The sequence below is a fragment of the Hylaeus anthracinus genome, unplaced genomic scaffold (assembly GCF_026225885.1).
Source record: "Hylaeus anthracinus isolate JK02 unplaced genomic scaffold, UHH_iyHylAnth1.0_haploid 3, whole genome shotgun sequence".
Classification (NCBI taxonomy): Eukaryota; Metazoa; Arthropoda; class Insecta; order Hymenoptera; family Colletidae; genus Hylaeus; species Hylaeus anthracinus.
In genome coordinates, this window is record NW_026535284.1 from 6,601,701 (window position 1) to 6,625,377 (window position 23,677).

At 38.9% G+C, this 23,677-nt stretch overlaps 1 protein-coding gene across 1 annotated transcript in view; it reads right to left on the bottom strand.

Annotated features, from left to right (window-relative positions):
- Positions 1 to 23,677, bottom strand: part of LOC128893749 (fez family zinc finger protein erm-like) — a 317,960-nt gene that overhangs the window by 91,133 nt on the left and 203,150 nt on the right. Inside the window, exon 5 of the mRNA XM_054154957.1 lies at positions 23,004 to 23,141. Coding sequence (XP_054010932.1) covers positions 23,004 to 23,141 — 138 coding nt within the window. The remainder of the gene's footprint in view (positions 1 to 23,003; positions 23,142 to 23,677) is intronic.

A 23,677-nucleotide genomic window follows, 5' to 3' on the forward strand; every position in this document is an offset into this window, starting at 1 on the left:
ATTTCATCTACAATTAAATATATATATATATATATTTAATAAAAGCTTCGCTAATCCACGTTTATTTATATAAATAATTTTTTTTCACGTCCCCATTGAACTGCAATCCCTCCAACCTTCGACCCCCCGCTTTATAAAACTCTGCTCAGCCCATTTTTATGACGCGACGCGAATTCCTCGATTCTGTTTCGCCAGTGGCGAGAGGTCGTTTCGTGGAAACGTCGGGTAAAAATTTAAATTGCACTTTCGTTCCGTTCCCTCCATTCAGCTCGCGCGAGCGACGCGCCGAGAGCGAGCCGCGAAACGCAGTCCGCGTTTCATTAAATGCGCGCCACTTCGCCGCGCATATTATATTTCCCCTCATTTAATCGGTCGCGTACGTCTAATTGGAAAAAGTTATTTCATTCGGACGGTCGCGGTGTTCGATACGACGGGACTAATAAAAATTCATCGTCGCGTGCATGCGCTTTGCTAAATTGCCGACTCCGCTCGCCCCCTTCCGCAACCCCCTGCGTCGTCGACGCCCTCCCCTCCCCCCTGGCGTCGCGATCGAGCTCGACGCGTGCCGTGGATGCAAAGGGTGGAAACAGAGCGTTTTTTGAATCAAATAAATTATCGAGAAATCGGGTAGGAAGCAATTCGAATAATAACTTGGAGGGAATATGCTCTTTAATCAATCTTTTGTATACTTGAGCATTGAGCACAGTGTTTTTGATTCCGATGGTGGTTTGAATGATTGTAGATTGATGGGAGATAGTTATTGGAGAAAATTCTCTTTATGGTTATGGTATTATCGTTGTGGTTTAATGTTCACTTTGGGAAATTAGAAATTTATTTGTAGGTGTACAATGAGAAACATGGAGCTCAGAATTTTCTTCTTCGATGTGTATACGGAATGGTTCATGAATAATGTGAAATTATGTCAGCAGCAACCAGCTGTTTCAAAAATGACGCAATATAACGTCAACGTAGCCATCTATTTATTAAATTTTAAAAAATATATAAAAGTACGTGGACAGAAACCTTCTGTGGCAAAAGTGATGACAAATATCGTCAACGCCTAAAAATACGTTAGAAGCCAAAGAAACAAATCTTTAATTCGTATAAAAATAAGTATACTTCATAATCTCTGTATTCCTTTGCGAAAGTGCCCAACAAAGTGTACAATTTATCACAAAAATGATTTTTGCGTTCAAGGACCGGTGCAGTACCTTTGCAGTACCGCCAGTGCGTCGACGATGCGGAACGCGTCGCGGTGCAGAGCGTCGCCGTGCATAATAGAAACTGCGGCTGTCATGGAGAAAGCCGGAATAGGAGGCTCGTCCGCGGTCGAATTGCAGCCGTCGGCCAGACCCGTTGCCCGTCTCGATCAATTTACTTCTCGCCCGCGGCCGCATATCAATGCATCGTGCATCCGTCACTGGCGAAATCGTCCAGCGAAATGCCGCGTAATTAGGTATTCCTCCCGACGCTTGTCTCGCGGGAACGTCCCCGCTTCCGATTTAAATCCTATTAATGCGTTTAGCGGACGCGCCAAAGGGGACATCGTGCAACCGTCCAATCAACGTGGAAATAATCGTCGTTCGGAGACGGCCATCTATTTTTTTTTAGAAAATAGTAGATGGAATTATGGGCCTGTCATCGTTTCGAAACATGTGGTTGAGGAACATTTCATTTTTTGATGGAAATTGTAAGGCTGATAGTTTAATCGTGAATACACTATACGCGCACAGCTTTAATTTTGAGAATCTGTTCTTTTCAGATGTTAGGTATTTCTTCTATAGTTACCTTCGTTTGTTTTTTTCCTTTTTCTTCAATTTTGATGTTTGAATTTTACAAACAGCTATAATATTTATATTGAAACGGATCAATTGTAAATATTGATTGTGAATAATTCCCCAAATATTTTTCGATTAAATAAACTTATATACGTTTAGAATTAATATGGAATATTAATAAATTAAATTGTATGATTTATATATTATGCATTAGTACATATACGTACAATTTATGAAATTATGTTTTGAAATCGGCTAAAAATGTTCTACTCGGGAGACGAATGTTCGTTAATTCAATTTTGATGTTTCAATTTTATAAACAGCTTTGTTTTTGTTATAATATGAGGGAGAAGTACAAAGCTCCGCCTGAAAATATTTTGCAAGTAGCTAAGTAAACATAAAGAAACACCTATCCTTTGTCACTGGATTTTAACCCATACATAAATAATACTATTCAATGAAATCGTACTCACAATCACTCTCAACTGATATAACCAACCCCTTGTAACCTAATTCCACATTGCTGTTACCCAGAAAATCCTACAAGAGATCAAATATACATAAAATTCCTGCTCCAATCCACCCCCGAAAAAAAACTCCATAGTAAATACCATACATCAATTTCAATCCATACATAAATAATATTATTCAATACAATAGTACCCAAAATCACTCCCAACTAGTATAACTACCCCCCTATAACCTAATTCCACATGAATGTTACCCAACAAATCCTACATTAGCCAAAATCTACGCGAACTCCTGCTCCAATCCACCCCTGAAAAAAAACTCCACCAACCTCCACACATCTGGCCGCAACAGGAACCAAAAACTTCTCACCCTAATTACGCTCCAACTAAAAATTCGACCAACAATAAACAGCCAAAAACAGCGGTTGACAAGAAAGCCCCGCCATCGCAAGCGTAATTTCCCACCGCGGCGTAGTACCGAAATGATAAATCTTTAAAGTTTGTTCCCAGTGGTCCATTAATCCTTTGGATACTTCGAGCGCAGGGAAACGCGGGTGAAAATTCGCGCGTGGCGATATTTTCCGCGGGCTGGATGCAAGGCCAACGGAACAATCGCTCCCGTTTTGCTCGAGAAAAATTAGCGGTACACCATAACTCGCGCAATTTGTCTCGCGCAGACGTTCCGCGCGATTGTTTCGCGGTAGTCGCGGCGAAACGAGCGTCGTTACCGTATCGTTTCACGGGGGATGCTCCAACCATCCACGGACCGACTCGTTTCCTGGAAAACTTTAACGTAGACTTCCGCCTAACGGAGAGGGGAGGGGACGGAACCGTCGTTTTCGTTATCCAGAGCAGTCAGAAGCGGCGGAAAACCGCCCGCGGAACGGTTTCGCCCGGCCTAACGTTCCTCGCATCTTCGGCTCGATTTCACGGGCAACGAATGGGGAACTCACTCAGCGAATAGAATGGATAGACGGGAATAAAGTTCAATTAGAAAAAGACCCCACGGGGGTATTATGGGAATTTATGGCAGATTACGGGGCTTCGAGTATCGGAGGGGGATCCTTACTGTCCACTTTGTGAAAATTTCGAGAGCTGCTCTTAGCCGATGGGATTGCGAGTAAATATTTTTTAAATTGTACTGTGCGAAGAGCGTATTTGTCTGTAAAGGGGAACAGTTTGTTAAGTAATAGTATATTCACTTCTGTATCGTATAAATGAGTGGTTCTTTTGTGGAATAATTATCAATTTTAATGAGACTATTCATATATGAATTTATACAGAATATCAATATATGTATGAATTAGAATGTGTGCTATTTATTAATAAATGGTACCGTGTGGTATTATTGAATTAAATAAATGTGCAATCATAAATTAGACGAACAAAATTAAATATGAGAGTGTAAATAATTCCCAAAATATTTTTTGATTAAATATACTTATATACTATTAGAATTAATATGGAATACTAATAAATGAAATTGTATGATTTATATATTATGCATGGTACGCGTACGTACAATTTATTAAATTATTTTTTGAAGAAGATCTGAAGCGAAGTCGAATCGTATAAACCAGTTAAAAGTTTTCTATTCAGGAGACGAGTGTTCGTTAATTAAAAGGGATTCGCATCGCTGAAAAAAAATGCATTGTTTAAAATTGACTCTACGCAAACTTTTCACCGGGACCAGTATCGAGCTTCTATCACTGATAAAAATTGAAATTTTCTGCGCTGCGTGATCTCTTCCCCTCCCCCCTTCCCGCCCCCCCCCTTTCCCCGAAACTTTTGTGCAAGTTTCTAATAAAGGTTGAACAGCATCGCGCTGTTTTGTGTAATGCAAAACGATATTCCCCGGAACAAAATGAACTGGATCCGTGTCCGTGCTGAAAATTGTTTCGATTTTCGATATTTCGAGCACTGTTTATTCAGTCAGTTTTCTCATTCGGCGCTATAAAATCATATTTGCGTTCCCACTAAAAATATCCAATTATTTCCGATGTTGAACTTTCCAAGAATTATTTACACACCACGCAATATTTAATAATACGAAACCGGAAGCCTCCCAATTAACAATTCCATTTTAAATGCTTCCACAATGCCGTTGTTTATTTTACCTTTCACCGATCGAACCGGATGAAATAATAAATTTAATCTCTCGCTGACAGCGTCGGAAGTGTGGGACAGTGATTCCCGTTCTTTTCGAAACGCGTGTTTTGAGCGGAGTTGTACGAAAATCCTTTGCACGCGATTTTCAGACCATTTGGAAACTATCAGTCTCGGCTGATCGTGAATATTGTTAAGAAGATATTAACCCATTCACTGCTAGGTAAATATAAAGCGTTTTGCCTTGGGCGCCAACGTTCAATAGAGATGCGTAATCTAATGATTATTTCGATAACAAAAAGTGAAATGAAATTAGTCGTTTTAAAAAGAAAATTTACGATCTTTTTTTGCGATAATTTGTGACTCAAAGGACTAAAAACTTATCCCTTGAGTAGTTGCAATCAATTTGGAGACATCTCGTAGTTGGCAGTGAATGAGTTAATTGATGTACCAATTAAAATCACAGTGTTATTTTCACGTGCATAATGGAAAGTAAAATACAAATTAACATACTCTCCCCTACAGGCTTCTGTTTACGTCTATTTAGAACGCAGAACTTGTGTATCAAATTCTGTTCGTACTGGCTGTCGAGGTCACCGCGTGATAATATAAGCTGCGCACGTGACTCATGCACAGATCAGTGATTCTTAACCGTACCGTGAAATCGTCGCCACTCTGCCACGTCTGTTGGGCAACGGATCCAACGATTTGGCATACTCACAGGCGGCGAGCACGCGGATGTTTACCTGCTTCCATTTTCCAATTTAGAGGTGAAACTATTCCGTGAGGCCTGAAATATTCATAGTATCCTAATGTAAACTGTATGTAAGCTGGCAAATATTAAACACCACCGTTGGTTACAATTTCTTTGAATTCTTTATTCAGTAAAATGTATAAGTGGTCTACTTAAGGTAGTCTACTTAAGAGGGTATCCTGAATTAGGAGGTCTAAAAAAAAGCGGTTTTTTGTGAATTTTTTCAGCACGGAAAAAAATAATTCATTCTGTCGAACTTTTTATCCTATTTTCATACATATTTCAGTAGTCTGTACAAATTTTTTCAACAAGAAATATTCAAATTGTGTCGACTGTAACGCACATTTGTAGAGCACCTAGCCCAGACCACCGGAATATGGTTTGGATGTGATAAATGCGCCAATGCGTTGCAAGAAGTTGTTTCCATCACATTTGGAAGAAATATTCAGGGAATCACTGTATAAAGCCATTTTCTTGGAATACTGTGACCTCCAACTGGTACAACTGATAAATGTTCCTCAAAAAATTTGCCGATAGTAAGGAGAAAGCATAGAGCAACACAGAATCTAGTAGACACGTAAGAAACAGTACTGTAAAATTGCTCCACTACGTATAAACACATAACGTCCGGTCAAGTACACAAGAGTTGACCAAGAGTACACCCAAACAATTTAAGCCTACCTTGGCCTGTTCCAAAACGTCGATTTGTTTCATTAAAATGCAAATTGCTGCTTATTTTCTAGGTGATGTGTTAATTCCATCGAATTGTGTGTTGCAAGGCGATTGGAATTTCAGCAGGGCGAATTTCTCCCTCGTGAATGGCGCGACGATAGCTACGACGAGGCATGTGGGAGCGGCTTGATGTTCGCGATCGGTTGGAAAGCACCCCGTAGAAATTTAATCCAGGAACGTAACGTTACCTTGGAACGGCTCGCGCCGATTAGGCTGCGAGGGTGGTGGACCAGGCACGGGGAGAAAATGGCCGAGTAAAAACGTCTGGATGGCAATTTGCAATGCTAGGGGGCGCAAGATAGTGTTTACGCGCTCGAATGTGCATAGGGTTCAGGTGATGTTCCCAGTTATAGTCAAGGATACCATTGACTTATAGACAAAATTCAATTAGGGAGTTTAGTGATATAAGCTGACATATTTTGTTCTGTAACCAAGAATTACGTCGAGGCTGAATGACGTTCACCTAGAAAGTTCTGCAAGTACTTCGAGCTTTCCTATTAGGTGTAGAAATTAAATTTGTACTTTTGGATTCAATTATTTAAGTGAAAATACTGCAATTTAATTAAAAATATTCACTCGTTATTTGAAGATATAAGTTGATATACTTTGCTGTGTAACCAAGAATCACGTCGAGGCTGAATGACGTTCACCTAGAAAGTTCTGCAAGTACTTCGAGCTTTCCTATTAGGTGGAGAAATTAAATTTGTACTTTTGGATTCAATTACTTAAGTAAAAATACTGTAATTTAATTAAAAATATTCACTCGTTTTTCTTTTACGTTAAATTACGATTCTTCTCAGTTCTCAACCTGATAGACATTATCTATACAAAGTTCAACAGCTCACAAATCTTGCTTATTGTTTTTCTTCTAACAGATTGCAAGTGTAATTGCAAGTATTAAGATCGGAAATTAATTCTCTGCCACAACATTCAATTATTTCTAACTCTAGATCAAACAGAAGTATTTAACCTCCATACTGTTACATTAAAGTACCAACAGTAATGAAACACATTATATGTGCTCCCTTGAACAGTATACTTGAGAGAAAATAAAAAATTCAATTAATTTGCCTCTATAAATAACTGGTAAGTTTACCTTAGGTCACAAAATTAATTTCTCCATCTCATATATACGAAAAAATGAACCTGGCTCACTCTGAATCTTCCAAACTAACCCATAGACAAACAATCCACCACGAAATCAAATCTACTAAAATAAACTGAAGTCATCCTAATTACAGTCTTCCTGCAGTGTCGCAAATAATTGCAGCTCATTTTCCAAAAGCCTCAAGGTTCGTTCGTACGTGATATCGAGAATTGTCATCAAATTTCGCGCGTCAAGTCGAATTGCTTCCCTTTAAAAAAGGGTTTACGGTTGTTCCTTCACGGATCCACGCGTACAGAGAGCCAGCTGGGCGGCACTTATTTGAATACTCCGCCACTTTCGGAGCGGAAGCAATGTAGTGGCAATTCGCATGGCTTTGAGCATCGTCGGATGGCTGCCACTCGCTTTTGCCACGATTATTAAAATGCACTTCATCCTGCCGCCCCCTGTCCGTCGTTTCCCGCTCTTCTCTTTCTTGTCCTCGGGCTGGAGCCGCTACTTTTCCTTTGCTCGGAGGCTCTTCACCCTTCCGTCGCTTCCTGTTCTTCCTGTTCTTCCTTCTCCTGTTCCGCGTCGAGTCGGCCGTTCTTTCGCCTATTTACTCGTTACGCCGCGCGAGGGAGGAAAGATGGAAGCCACGTGTTCGTACGACGGCTGACGGGAGACGGCGCAGACGGAAAAGAGAGGAGAAAACTACTCCGCTCTGCACTTTCCGCGAGCTTTCCACCTTGTCCCCCCTTCTTACATTGTAAAGGACACTCGCAATTTAAGTTGGTCTCCGCAGCTGCGAGTCTTTTCACCGAGGTTTGCCTCCATCCCCTCATCTTCGTCTCCGGAACGATAAAAGAAAGGCTTCTGCGTATTGATTAACTCTGCGGCCTCGCGAGGATCCCCGCGACGGACATTCTTTTCGCTGATCGGGGAGTCGACTGCGGTTGAATGTTGAAGATAATGCGGGAGGAAGATGGCGGTGATGCGTATTTGTTAGGTCAAATAAGATGAAAGGAGGTGATCAGTAGACGAAGAGATAGATGGAGGTGTGTATGAAACACCTTAAATGATTGTATTACTGTTGAGGTGATTTTGAATGCGCTTGGACATTTCGAATCAGAGATGTGGTTTGTTACAAAGTAAAATAAACTGTAGGTTGTGTAATTTACTCTGTTGACGAGACTTGGGCATGTAGAACCTTGATTGATTGAAGGATTTACCGACAGAGTGGAGAAGATTACCAGCAGGGCAACCTGTTGTATCGACAGAGTGTTCTGTTATTGGCAGAGCGATCTGTTTTATCGATTAGGTATTTTACGTTATCGAGCCTTACCGACAGACTACTACACTTTAACGACGATATGATACAAATTAAAAAGTATCAGTAGGTGTTTCTTGAATCTTATGAATGTACTTGTCATGCAACATTTTGCTGATTCTTTAATTGCAAAACGTGGGTTACATTCTGTCATAAATTTTGAATCACTTACCCTAGAATATTCAATAAGAATTATTGGCACTGCATAGAGTATACATACCTGTAACAAAAATAAATAATATTATTAGAATTGAATAATATAAGGACAATCTAAAAGCAACAAAGCAATTAAATTGCGTTAATCAATTATGTTAACAAAATAAACAATATTTCTTCTTCCACCAATCAAAGAATTAAATGAAGAAGCATAGAAAGCAATGCAGCAACCGTTACATAATATTTTCCACTGAATTTTTCATATTCGTTACACGGCCGTATTTTCATAGAGTATTAAAAATATTTTCTCACGTCTAATACACATACGAATTTTTACATTTCATGAAATCGTTCCGTTCCGTTCTTTATTAAAAGAAAAATATTTTGTTTGCACTTTAATATATTGTACCTGCCGTTATGTCATCTACACGTAGTATGAAAAAAAAAAAAATGGTACACTCTGTTGATTTTTTATCGACGAAGAATGTACGTAACGTGAAAACGTAATTCAAATCAATACGTATTTGTTTTCAGCACACAGTTTCATTTGCTCTTCAATTTTTCATTTGTTTGAAAAATAGCGATGAAACTGTAATGCGATCGCAATCACGGTAGTGATATATTCATATCAATAAATTCCAGCTTGATGGGAAAATATTTTTTGAATTAACGGACAACGTGCAACAAAGTACATTGAAATCGGAAACACGTACCGATGGATATTATTTTTTTTTTTTAACAATGAAATTTATTTTTCAATGGTGCGTTATTTTCCATCGTTATTTCCCGTTTGAATAACGAGGGGCGCTGTCATGTTATGATACGTAACTGTATGTACAGTTGAAATGGATCAAAACAAAAGCATGGAAAACCAGCAGTCTGACCCTAAAACACAAGCGAACAAAATTTCATTCAGCATTCACAAAGGTTTCGAAAACAGTGTCAACATTTATAAAATTTGGTAGTAAAGTCAAAGCGACGATAGAAACTTTTATGAGACAAATTTAAACAATGAATGTAATTGTAAGACTAGCTGGACCTAATTTTTCCCAGCCTAGAAGGAATTAATAAATGTCACGTGACTGACGGAAAAACCAATATGCAAAGCCGGACCCGTGAACGGCGAACAAAGAAATGGGACTATATGCACGTACTCCAAAGTATTCGATATCCAATAACTCGCTTCATAATTGCAAATCGATATCTCGAAATTCTCAGTAGGTTTACGAATAAAAACTTCCTTTATTACAGAATTACTCGTTACGGTGTAATTTTACTAAGAACAAATTTAATTCGGTTGCCTGATTAAATATATATGAGGAGAAATACAATTGCTATGAGTTAAGAATTATTTCATGATTAATTAAAAATTATAACTAATATATTATGTGCGGTCATTCTTTTGTTGGACAATGAAAATATTTCATACTCATTTAAGCGGTTTTATTTCTGCAGCTTATTTGTGCAGTTTATTTATAATATTTGTTTGTTCGTTTTATATGCATAATTTATTCGTTCTATTTATTTCTACAATTTACTTGTGCAATTGTTCGTACAGTGTATTTGTATAACGTATGTTCACAATTTATTTGCACAATTTATACTGTTCAATTTCTTTGTGCAATTCACTTGTACAATTTATTTTATATAATTCATTTAGGTAATTTTTCGTTGTACTATCGATTTCAGAATAAAATAATAATCCTTTGTCAAAAATATTATATAAAACACCTTTTTCAAATTGAGATTGATGTTATTAAAATATTAAGTTACCTGTAGCTATATTGTAGCTAGAATTTGTATTGTTACATTATAATCTCTAGAATTCGTTACTGTAACTGATGTGCATGTATAAAATGAGAAAATTTAATTCGGGATGAATTGGAAATAAAAATTATTTCAATGTACAAAAAAATGAATGAAATAGATCGAATACAAAATTAAACACAGAGAGAACCAACATAATACAAGCCCATTAAAAAATAAATAAAAAGAGACACGTCCCATCAAAACTCTTTTTCCATGAAAATCCATTTTTCCCACACGATAGCTTGCCAAAAACCATTCAACTCTGTTTCGAAATCCTTTACATCCCCGCAGATATTTGCAATACCAATTTCCCCCTTTCTCTAAAGAGGTACTTCCATCTCCCTTTCATTACCAAAACAAAACAAAAATCCCCGTTCAAATTACAAATATTTCCGAATTTCCCAGTCGTCGAACACCCCTCGTCGACATACTTCTTTTCATCAGGCAACGAATGCAAACTTCGACATCCCCATCCGTGCGAATAATGGCGTCCGCCTGTAAAATCCTCACGAGTGTGTCCGCGCAGGTGCGCACGTGTTGCGTCTCGCACGCACACGTCCGCAACATCTGCGCCTGTGGACGACTCGGTGGATGTCGGGGAGACGGTGAAATCGTATTACTAGTGCATTGTGGGAGCTGAATAGCCCGCATTAGAGCCAACGAGGTTGTACCATCGACCTCTCTCGTTCTCTCTCGTTCTCTCTCGCACTTTCTCCGCTCTCTCCCTATCATTACGCCGACATCACCTCTCCCCTGGCTCTTCAGCGTTCGCCGGCGTTCCTTCCGTTCCCTTGGCCCTTCGTTCCGACACCTCCGGGGCTCCGTTGTCCTCCGACGAGCATTCTACGACGCTGTTTACGGGCCAGAAGCGAGATAGGAAGCGCCACGGGTCGAGGGAATTCCGGAAGTTTATGGATTACGAGGCGAATTAACGCCCCGGGGCACGCTGAAAGTCGACGGAACACTTGGAAAAGAAACGATTCGATCCAGGACGATGCCTTTTGACTTTATGCTAAACGTCTGGTCGATTACGCGAGGCTAGGCGGTTGTGTGGAGACGCTGATGCGCGAGGAGTCCTCTTGGGTCGTGGTACATGTTGAGAATTTCATTTGTGTTAGGGGAAATGTTACAGGACTCCTTCGATTTGTTGCGCTGGTTAAGATTGTGTTTTGGCAATTGTTGATGGCACTCCAAATTGACCTGGAAATATCGTCACCTGTTTCTTCTGGATGTTGTTTCGAGGATATGTCAAGCCATCAAGTATCGGAGAGACATTTGTCAGAGGCCTACAGACTGTGGTGACTGTGTCACCAAATGAGATTTCTAAAAAGCTCAGGGTTACTTGAAGGTCCGTCACCTATATTTTGAAGGAGGGCATAACATCTAGCAATAGTTCCTCAATTTCTGGCTGCATGGAGGAGATTCAATGACCTTTCATAATTTATTAAAACATCAGCTAATCACCAGGTTCATATAATACAATTTAGTAATGAATTCTGGAAGCATAATTTCACTGCACAATTCGATTAACTCCAATTTTTGAAAAATTTTAAATTTAAGTGTCAAAGCACTCGGTATAGCCATAACTTGTTATATCTATAATAACTTTCCTGAATGATAAAGATTAACACCATTGAACGACAAAATTTGTTTAGCCACTGAATAATAAATAATTTATTTCAGAGTTAATCGATTTGTGGAATGAACGGCAATTATTAAGGTATAAAATAGAATCATTTTGCACCTATGGGACACCTTTACATCCTAATAAATATTAATCATAGCTTCACGTGACATAAATCCGTGCATTGTTGTTTCTAAACCCTCAAGACTATATTTCGACACACTTCTCTTTCAAAGTCCCGTAAAAAATACTCTATTAACTCGAAAATTTTATCCCCGAAACTTCCAATTTCCAAAATAATCAAACTCCAACCCACCCCCACCCCCAACCGTAATCCCTGCATCCCCTAACCTAAGTTGCATCCTACTCGTTCAAAGGAGAGCCGTGAATTTTGAACCGTGACCAAGTTGCTAGGATATTTACGTCGGAAGCTAGCGTACAAAGCTCCGGCGAAAGTCGCGAACACCTGAAACATTCACTGCGCAATCGTATAAGCCGCGGCGCAGCCAGCCAGACGCGCCACCTTGAATTCTATGTCGCTCCAGCGGATACCTAATTGTTAAACGTGACAGCGAAAAGAGGGGTCGGAGAGATTACCTCCTCGGATCGACGTATTCATTCGTCGCTGCTGCGTCGAAGTTCATCTATTAGGGACGAGACGAGGCGAGCATGAACGCGAAAACCGAACTCCACCGAAACGGTCTCTCCATTTGTCGCAACAATTTCACCAGAGGCTGCGAGCGTCGCGACAGCTGCGTCGACGCTGAACGATCTCGCCCTCTCATTACGTTCGAGCTTTTACGAGCGTGGGTGGAAGGGAGAAGGGGGGTTGCGGAGAGGGGAGAGCGCTGAGTGGTAGTTCGAGAGATTGGATAAGGAATCCATAAGTTCCAACGTAATCCCGATGCGTTTGAAAGCGCGGAGTCTCGGAGGACCCTGACGGCAAAGTGATTTCTCTTCGCTCGTTGGACGGGAGGGGGGATGAAAAAGCAAGCGGGAGGGACTGGAACGAGAGAGGCGAGGCGAAAAACCGGTCACGATAGCAGGGATTCGAAAATATTAGGATAGATTTGCTCGTCTCTTTGATTCTCAAAGATTAAACCTTTGGAGGGGTTGTGTTACAGTTCGGAGTAACACTTTCGAGGTAGATGGGTTCTTAAGGCAGGGACACGTTTAACGTAGACGGGTTGTAATGTAAAAGATATCTTAATGTAGTAGGGTTCTTTGTCATAGAGGAGGTCCTAATAGTTAAGAACTTTGACGTAGATGAACTCTTCAGATGAATGAGACCTTAACATAGATGAACTCTTAACGTGGAGGGGATAGTAACGTAGAAGATATCTCAACGCAGTTGGGTCTTTAACATAAAGGACATCCTGATATTTAAGAATTTTTAATTTTTAATTTGTATCATAGAAGAACGTTTATCGTAGAGGATCATTTCGTATAACTTCTTGACATAGATGAACTCTTGACGTGGAGGCGATAATAACGTAGAAGATATCTCAACGCAGTTGGGTCTTTAACATAAAGGACATCCTGATATTTAAGAATTTTTAATTTTTAATTTGTATCATAGAAGAACTTTTATCGTAGAGAATCATTTCGTATAAGTCCTTGACATAGATGAACTCTTGACGTGGATGGGCTCGTAATGTAGAAGATGTCTGAACACAGAGGAGTCCTTTATGTAGAAGATATCTGACCGCAAAGGAGTCCTTCATGTAGAGGGACTACTAATGTATATGTGTCCTTAGCGTAAAGGAACTCAGGATGAGTCCGTAACGTAAGAGTAGTTAATGTAAAGAATTTTTGTAAATTAAACGATAGGTTTGATGTTTTCGAAAAAATGTTTCGTTATAAATATGCACACTAATAAATTGTACACAATTTTATATTTATAATGAACAATTTATTTGAAGATAACGAACGAATATTTATGGGACAGACTGTATGTACATGAGCTTAACGTAAATGCTTTCGAAAATCTCTGTTCCCACATGGTTATAACACTAATCCCAAAGCAGCATTTTTACATAAGCGATTCAATTAAAAATTCCTTTATCATCCAAAACTTTCATTCACTTTTCACCCACAAAGCCTAATAAAATCGCCATTCACCACGTAATATGATTCCCTTTCGATTAATAAAAAGTTCATAAAAATACCTGGGTCACCATGTGTGCGTCACGGACGTGGCACCGGAAGTAATGCCATTAGCGTGCGAAAAATGATGGATTTGATTGGTCCGCGTGTTCCAGTCACCGCGAAACGACTATTTCCAGCCGCGGACTCTCGACATTGATCGTGAACAGGATGTCGAAATTTTTTTTTCGTCGATGCGGAAAATTTCCGTGGTAAATGAGCTCTCAGTTTAATCACGGGCTCGGTATTGACGCTGATACGGGGGACAAATACGTCTCGGATGGAAGACAGCGGTTTATTGACGGTACCTGGTCGCTCGGAGTGATGTGACCGTGTCGATTCTAGCGTATTTTGTGGGATTACGTGTCGGCTGTGACTATTTGTCGATACGCTCCTATTGGGCGCAAAATATTTGACTAGGATTGTGCGTAGCAAGAATTGTTTACAGGGTGCTTCACAATGAAGGGGACGATATATGTATATATATTTATAATTTTTACTTGTAATACATTACGTGATATTGTCCAATATGCTTACATTTTAATTAGTTTATTAGTGTAAATGAAACTTCATACTCCTCCCTCAACTATATAATTTTTTGTCCACACATTTCCAAAATATTCTCCACTCACCAAAGGTACAATAAAAAAATGTTAGAACAGAAAATCTCTTCGTTTCTGAACACTTCATAAATATACAAGTGTTGGTGACTTTTCAGAAAATTAATTATAACATCCTCGGTATATCTGGCGGTAAAGGTACATGGTAAAGGTTCGATAGAATCGTAAAAATCTTCGCTTCTTCTCTGCCCTTCTTGGCTTTCCTGACCAAGATGAAATCGTGCCAAGTTTTTACGACGCGACTTCCGGACTCTTCGCAACGAGATCTACTGATATTCCTCCCGCGCATTACATCAACAGCCAATTCGACGTGTTTTATGAATAGCAAACCTTCTCGTCCAGTAACAACGTTCTTTGCATTCCGTGTCCGTGGCCTGAGAAGTAAACAACGCGATAAAACCGAGTGGACACGGAACAGTGGCAGGGGAAATACTATCTGCTTAACCCTTTTCCCGAACGTACTTCTGAGGTTCCCGGGCAGTACGTGAGGAATTAAAAATTCTCGAGTTTTCCTGTAATTTACATCCACCCCCTACAGGACGTTACGTGACCCGAATAAATGATCTATTCGATTGGTACAGTTTTATAAAAATTGAAATTGAAGATTTTAGTTATTGGAATTGTAAAATTTTCACAATTCCTTTTTTCTATTCCTCTTCAATACACATAGTTGCAAACTGAATATGGTGAATATAATATACCATGTTGGTTAGAAATTCATAAAGAATTATGTATCTACAGTTAAGGTATAGTAAGTTGTATAAAGAATTTGTTTAATTTGAATCATTGAAATTAAGATATAAACTATTGTATTCTGCAATATTAATAACCAAGTAAAACATTCTTCTTGATTCTTCTTCTTGAAATATAAAAAAAAAGGAAAGAAGCGCATTCAATTTTTTCTATTAAAACTTAAATCACCTTTCAAGATTTACTTAGGACATTCCAAAAATATAATTATCCAGAAGACAAACTACTGCTCTTTAACAAAAAATATATATATTCAATTTTACCTTATTTCATTCAAATATCTAGAGCAAAAGAGCAAGGATATAATTTCTATTTAAAGTTTCTTTCTTGAAGTTACACATTGCAGAATTAAAAGAGGCCACACCGCAGCAGCAAGGTAGTCAATATCTCGCTCGAATTGGGCCAACAGCACACGCTACAGGATCAATCATATCAAGCAATAAACCTAAGGTTAAAACGATCCCGTGGCGCCTCCCGTAAAGCTTCAACGCGCTACATGCGTCCGCGATTGGGTTACGCGGAATGTTTATGACTTCCCCGTAATTGATCCCTCGTCCATCGTCTCGAAAATCAACCCACGCCCCACGTAACAAGGCAGCAGTTTCTGCGAGATCTTTCGAAATTAGGGTGGTTTCGGGAACTCGTACTGCTTTAATATTTTCCGAGCTAATGGGGCCAACGTTTGAATCCTGCGCACAAGTGTGTATCATTAATAAATCAGAAAAATTTATGATACGCATTTTTTGTGTTTTAAGCTGGTCTTCGCTGTAGTTAGTTGGTTTCGTATTTTTCGTATAACATTACGCAGTGGACATTCTTCTAGCGTATGTTTTACGCGTGATTTTTTTGTTACACCTTGTACAGTGTGGAGGTTCTTAAAAATTGTTGATAAAAAGAAGGAATATCTTTGATTCAATATAAAACATATTAACCCACAAAACCGTCCTACAAAAACTATACTAACGATTCTTTCACGAACCAGTGTTTGTTCACACGAACATTTAAAGAACAGTAGTAAAGTTAACGAATAGCCAAGTTAAAATACAAACTTCCTTGGGAAATATTCTGAAAGCACCCCATCTAAGAACGAAACGTCCTGTTTTCCACGTTCCACGGCTTTTTCGGTGCATTTTGATGTCGCGAAACCCGAGAAAGAATTGTTATTTCCGTTAACTGGCTTTTCCGTGCGACTTCATTCCGCTTGACGGGGGTGTTTCCACCCTCGGTTCACGTCGCGGGGGTGCGATTCAGGTTCGATTCTGCTTCGTTGTTTTCCTTGCCGCCTCTGCGCTCGAAACTGCAACGACGCTCTCTTTTCAAGGTGTCAGTTTCAGGAGCAGCCAGCGTGGAACGGCGGTTTTAATGGAACTTCCCAGCGAGACGCGTCTCGATATCTCCTCGCAGCCGATTGATTTTTCACTATTGTTCACTCTTTCAGGCTCGATATTAAGTTCGGTGGGCTTCTCGTTGGCGCCTCGCCTGCCGTCTATTATTTTCAGGTGTCCACCTATAGGGGAAAGTTACACTTTGGCTCGTTTGTCGATGAACTCCAGTTGGTCTTGAATTCAAAGACGACTTATATCGCGGAATTTTATTCTGTGCTCGTTATAAACACGGTTATGTTATCTATTTATTTTATTTATGATATTCACACGACAAAAAAGGAATATTGAATGTGATTTTTATTATACGTTAAATATTCAAGTGGTGTAACCAGTGTCATCGATGTATAAGGACAACACATTTTACATGTTTTGCATGGAAATATTGCATATAAATTTATATATTAATGTACATATAAACTACATGTAGTGTAACGTATGCTTAACGCGTTTTTCGGATGTTTTTAGGAATTAGCAAATGTCATTGTTTATTCCAATTAGATATGTTCCATGATAAAGGCGTATGAGTACATATTCCATTTTTCTGTGAAATTTAGGTTACACGAGAATTAAGTATTAAGAAGTGTCTAAAGTATCGTTGAATTTGACTTATGAAGCTCCCTTTATGTGTTATTAATTAAAATTATCTTTTACAGTACATAAATTAACACAAATATCACATTAAAATACTACCCGTAAGTCCAAACGTAAATAAATCAACCGGCAAAGATGTCCACTCGTGCCTTTGTTAATTCCGTCAGGAAAAATTCTTGAGAATTTCACAATTTTCAGCATTCGAAGGCAGAATAGCCCCTTAAAACCAGAAATGAAGTCCTTTGGAGACCGGAGCGAGTGGCGGTCCAAAAGACAGAGTGGAAAAAAGAGGAACGACTAAAGGTAAACGAGAAGTCCTAGATACGATCCTTTACCTCGAGTATTCCATAGTGGTGGAAAAGTGGTCACTCTCTTTCTCTGTCTTCCTCCCCTGTACTTTTCTTCTTCCTTCTTTCTTCGTCGGAAAGTTTCCGCTGTAAAGGCGACGCGAGAGGAACGATACCTCCTCGCGAGTAATTGCTTCGACACAAGAATGCAATATTCCTCTGTCTACAACGATTCCCCCGTATTTTTTCTTCCGAGCCTTCGGGGGCGGCTTCCGTCCCTCCCGGGTGACGTCCGCGTGCCAGTCTGATGTCTTATTACGAGTCGTCCGGGCGTTTCGTAGAATTTAATACGGGTACACGACGGAATACTTTTACCGTCTGGCCTGTTTGCCGAGGCATTTTCGCGGAATCGTTTAATGGATCTTGAAGGACGCGTTCGGAAGCTCGATTCAACCCCTGGGCTACCCGGAGCGATCGGATTTTTACGGAGTTCGAGCACCCGCGGAAACTTTCCTCCGCTCGTTCCACTTTGAATTTTAGGAAATCAGTTATCCCGTCCGACTATTACGGTAGAACCACCATTATCCAAACTTCGGCCATCCGAGTGCTCCATCAAACGGTTCCGTAATAACTCCGGGAGAAGAAGTATTCAACTTATCCCCCGCGCCAACCGATATTCAATTTTCTAGTTTATCTGTACTTTCGAACTATTTACCGAATCTGAATTTAAACACTTTTAACAGTTCGTGATCAATTTTGGGCGTGATCACTTGGACCGGTTGGGGTTAAGAAAATGGAATATCTTCCGATCGGGCTGATTTTTTATTAAAATTTTGTTATTATGTGTTTGGTTGACTCAGAATTAGAATTTTTTATAATTGAATATACGTATATCTCCAGTGAGTTAGATTTTTATGTTATTAATCGTTTCTCTTAATACAAACAGCATAATTAAGTGCATAAAACGTGCATTATACGTTCTTCAAAATTGTGAAACAGTAGAAACAAAACGTAAAATATAAAATCTATTATTCTTCCAACCTCGACTCATAAAATACACATGAAAATGTTATTTAATAATATCCAACAAAATTGACTTCTTCCTGACAGTCATTAATAAAACACGTGAATATTAACATTTATATACATTAATCAATCATTTCTAATCGTATATTTATCCATGGACAAAATATACATTAATAAAGTATCTGCTTTTGTTATATGCTTTTTATTTTTAATTTTTTCCCTAAACTATGGTGCAAATCTCATCATGAAAACTAAAAATAAATTAAACATTTCGTCGCAGGGTTTTATTATCCCAGCCAGCGAAACGTTCTTCCGTAACTGTAAAAATTGTATTACACGATATGCGACAGAATAATCTTGCGCTCGTCGCTGGGAATCTCGGTGCGTGACTGTGAAAATCAAAATGCACTGTTTTTCGCATCGGGACACACGTCGTGGTACGTTTGCATGTTTCGCAGTTTATATACGTGGCTTTTCTGGGTTATACTCGAGTGCGAAAGACGAAAAAAGGAAATATGTAGTGGCATGTGGAATACTTCGACTATCGATGAATAATATTAGATTATTATTGTTATTTTCTTTAAGAGAAACTTTCTTAATGGAATATGTTTTGCATTGGAATTCTTGGAACTGCATACAGGATCTTTGACAGTGAGTATAAAATAAATATAATAAAAATGGTAATGACTACTTGTTAGTACTTTCTAAACTTAAGGAAACTTTCAGGAAAATATCTTTCTAATAATAATAATATTTATTAAAATACTTCTACGTTCCTCCAGACATTTTTAAACCCTATTAAGGTAATTTCTATTGGTCGTCCGTTATTTTAGTAAAATTGTGCCAATCCCTACAAGGTGTAAGAGAAGAGTTTTCAGGTGTAAACGTGCAGAGATCGATAGAGAGAAACACCGACACCCTTCCTCATAACTCTCCCCGAGTCAAACGTCCCGACTCGGTCAACCCTGACACGAGACTCGACGCGGCGAAGGTTCGACCGTCGCGCACCAGGTAATATGCAAATGACATATCGTCATGGCGAAATTTATTCATAGACGCGCAGCGCGCGACCGCCCTACGGCTGCGGCTTCGAACTTTCCCCCCCGCCGTCATCACGAGTTTCACGAAATTGTTGTAATGAACTTACGCCCACGCAAAAGTTACGCCTTACCGCGAGCGTTTGAATTTTCCTGGCGCGTGGATCGAAGCTGCTAACTCGGTTTCGTTGACGGAAGGGAGAGAGGGGGTCATCATCATCTGCTAGTAATCGGTCAAAGAATTTTCAATTTCATCGTGAAAATTTATTGGAGAGGTCGTTCGTGTTCAGCGATGGGAGTGATTAGAAATTAATTACAGGATGTATGGATGAAAGACCTTTGTGTCGGATTAGGATGGAGTGGTAGAAAGTTGTTTCTCTAGATGGAAAATAATTTACGTTGAGTTGGATTTTAAAGGGTTCGTACTTGTACTGATACTGATTGAAACATTCGCATAGGGTATCTTTCTTCTCGTGGTGCAATTTAAGCGGAAAGGACAAGAAAAAATAGATGTATATTCTAATTACATGTAGTAGTAAAATCAATGAAGAAAATCCAATTTTTTACATATGCACAGAAAAATAATTTTAAACATAACTTTAGACCAATCTGAACACATTATAACTACAGAATCTTATACACATTTGCCTCCACTCCTTTCCTACAACAATTACAATAAATAAAATGGAACAAATCTACCGTATTAAAAATAAGGGATGGAGAAGAATACCATCTCTTACAAAAATTCGAGCCGTCGAATAAATAAAATAAAATAAATCTACGTTATTAAATATAAAGCATGGAGAAGAGTACCATTTATTAAACAAATTCAAGTGGACTAAATAAAACAAAATAAATCTCCTACGCTATGAAAAATAAAGGATGGAGAAGAGCATCATTTTTTACAAAAATTCGAGTCGTCGATTAGTATCGGATGAAGATGCTCGATGAATAGTGGGCGGATCGAGCCAGTCATCCGTGGATCATTAGCCCAGTTACCCCTTGTATTTTCCTTCCGTAAAACCCTCATTTTCTCGAGGAAGCAACCCCTGTTAAACACGCGACGGCAATTAGGATGTCCGTATATCGAGGGAAAACATATCAAAGTACCAGGTCTGACACGGCCAAGCGAACAACACGCTTTTGGCAATCGAGCACGGCACGCGGCCGTTGGCTCGACCCTTGAAATCCGATATTTTTTTTTGGCCAGGACGCTCGTTTGCTCGGCTACGCGTGATTCACGCGTCGGGGGATGAAAGGTTGCGCGATGCAGCTGCATTCCGTTGCAATTACGCATCGCGATGAAGGGTTCGCTGCGTTCCTTTTTTTTTTTCAACTTTTTTCCATGTCGCAACTTGTTACGATAACGGTCATTACGTGGATGGAAAATAGTGATAGCAAATATAAAAAGCAAGACTCGATGAGCAGTATAAGTAATTCTCGTTTTACACGTACGATTAGTTCGAATTTTATTGTTTTATTATTCATGGAGGAATATGTTTAATTATTTCTCAGTTTTTCTTCATATGAATACAAATGTTCAGAACGTTACGAATTGGTTAATTACATTATTTTATTGAATTAATATATAGGCCATTACAGTGAATCATACCCATTTCAAAGTTACCTTATGCCATGAATTATTCCAATAAATATTATTTATTTTAAAAAGTTTTCTATTTCAAGAATTCTTCAGTCGTTTCTTCGGTCATCACAATGAATATTATGTATCGTAAAGATTATTTCACGACAGGAATTATTACAGTGAATTTTATTTATTTTCACAGCTACTGTACTTTTTTTCTTAAACGGTTGCGTATAAGTATTAAAATATTTGACTACATGAATACACGCCTTTGAAAATATTTGAAAATTGATTCAAATTGCATTATTATTTAATGCACACTTTCCCCTGCACACCTTTATATTTCCTACCTGCAATTAACGAATGTACAGCACGTTTTCTAACAGAAATACGAGGTACAGTTAAGACGTTCGTATCTCGATTAAAGCATCAAGCCCTTCGAGAAAGGCGACTTGATTATCATGCAGCCTGTCCGCGGGAAACAATGGCGGACGTTTTATAGTCGTTGTACGACTGGAACGGTTCCCTTGTACTCGCAGGAAACAATGAGTATTATGTACCGGTGGCATGAGCACGGAAATGGCCTGAGCCGACATGTTCGAACTAGTTGTAACTCTGCGTCATTGATGCATTGCTCACGGGCTCCTTCGCCTAACGACGCTAAACGATCGGCGTCCTATGCCCTTTCGGCCAATTAAGTTGAAAGTCGGTCAGAAACGGTTTCGGGATTAAAACGCGCGAGATTTTCAGCGATTCGCGAGCGAGCGAGCGATTCGCCTGAGATGAATTTAATAGGGCAAATGGATGCGCGAGCACAAAAGGGGAGGATCCAATCGCTTTCCACTTCGTTATAGTAATGGACAAATAAGATTTCGTTGTATTATTCGGTGTATTAACGTATTAAAAATCGCGGTTCCCGTTTCTGGAACACGGGGCGTATTAAAAAGTTGTATTAAAGTTGTATTCTTTTGAGGATTCTAAAATATTGTTGGTCTCTTGGAACCCTTTATGGTTTTTATTTATTAAATTTCAGTGAATGTTGAAGTACAGTAACTCGCGCTACTACTTTGGTAACCATTATGAAATTCGTATTATTGAAATCTGTTACGTGTCTGATGTATACGAGGTAAATTCTACTTAAATCGAATACTAGGTTGACATAAACGTCGCTTCAGTGATAATTGATTTGTACATACAAGGAATAACTTTCGACATTACTTTTTTTAACGACACATGTATTTTCAATTTTAGTTTCAAAACACAATTTATATTTAAAATACTCTTTTCGATGGAATGCATATTTCAGATGTACGATTTAATTAATTTCCAGCTTCAATTTTTACAACTGATTATGGAACTGTATATTATATGTAAACTCACTGTTTTTTATCGTCATTTTTAAATATAAACAATATTTTGGAATTGTCGTTAGAGATTTTTATGAATCGAATTATTTTGGAGCTGTTACGTTTGAGATTAAGTAGAATAGGTCAAGCTATGGTCAGACAAGGTACTAAAGAAGCATCAAGCAAATGGTTTTTCATTAAAAGACTTTAGGATTTACTTTTTAATAACAGGATACACTTGTCAGCGTAGTTATGGTTGACACATTAACATAAATATCTATAAATACATTATATAAATCAAATACTTTCCAAACCATTTGGGTTTTAATAAAACATAAAGTCCTAAAGTCGCTTTAGGAAGTATCTTACGATTGAAGGTTGGACTCACCCGTATCGTTGTCTCCTGGAACACCGAGACTATCGCTATTGTCATTGATGAAGGCCTCTGCCGTTGACGTGAAGGTCTGAGGTGATAGTGTGAGGTCCGGTCCGCTCTCACTATCGAACAGCTCTAAATTTCCATTGCCTGAAACACGCGGAAACAAATTATCCGATTAGTATTATAAAATTCGAAACTAAACATAGTCTTAAAATTTCAAAAAAAAGTATAAACAAATATTATTATCCCTATGTGCAAATTAACCAAAGCCCCTAATGTTTGTCATGTAGTCTTAAAGCACACAGAGATTTCAGTTTCAAAATCAAAGTCAAAGTTCCACAAAAATTATTTCAATGTCACCATATAACTCTCTCGGCGCTATACTTTTAAAACCTGAGACTTTAGAAAACCATGAAAAGACCAAAACGAATGCTTTCCTTCCACAAACTATAACCCTCCGAAAAGTTCAACTGAAAGTTTGGAATCAAAATTCTGGACGTTCTCTGGTCGAAAATCTAGAGCAGGAAAAATCTATCCTGATGGCGCAAATAGAGGAAATAGACCAAACCCAGACCGTGGTCCGAAAGTAGTTCAGGAAGCCCATCGATCACGTCCATTAGCGGCAGGGGAACGAAGTTGGGCAGCGGGCTAAAGAGTTAAACGAGAACTCCTCAGGTATGAGA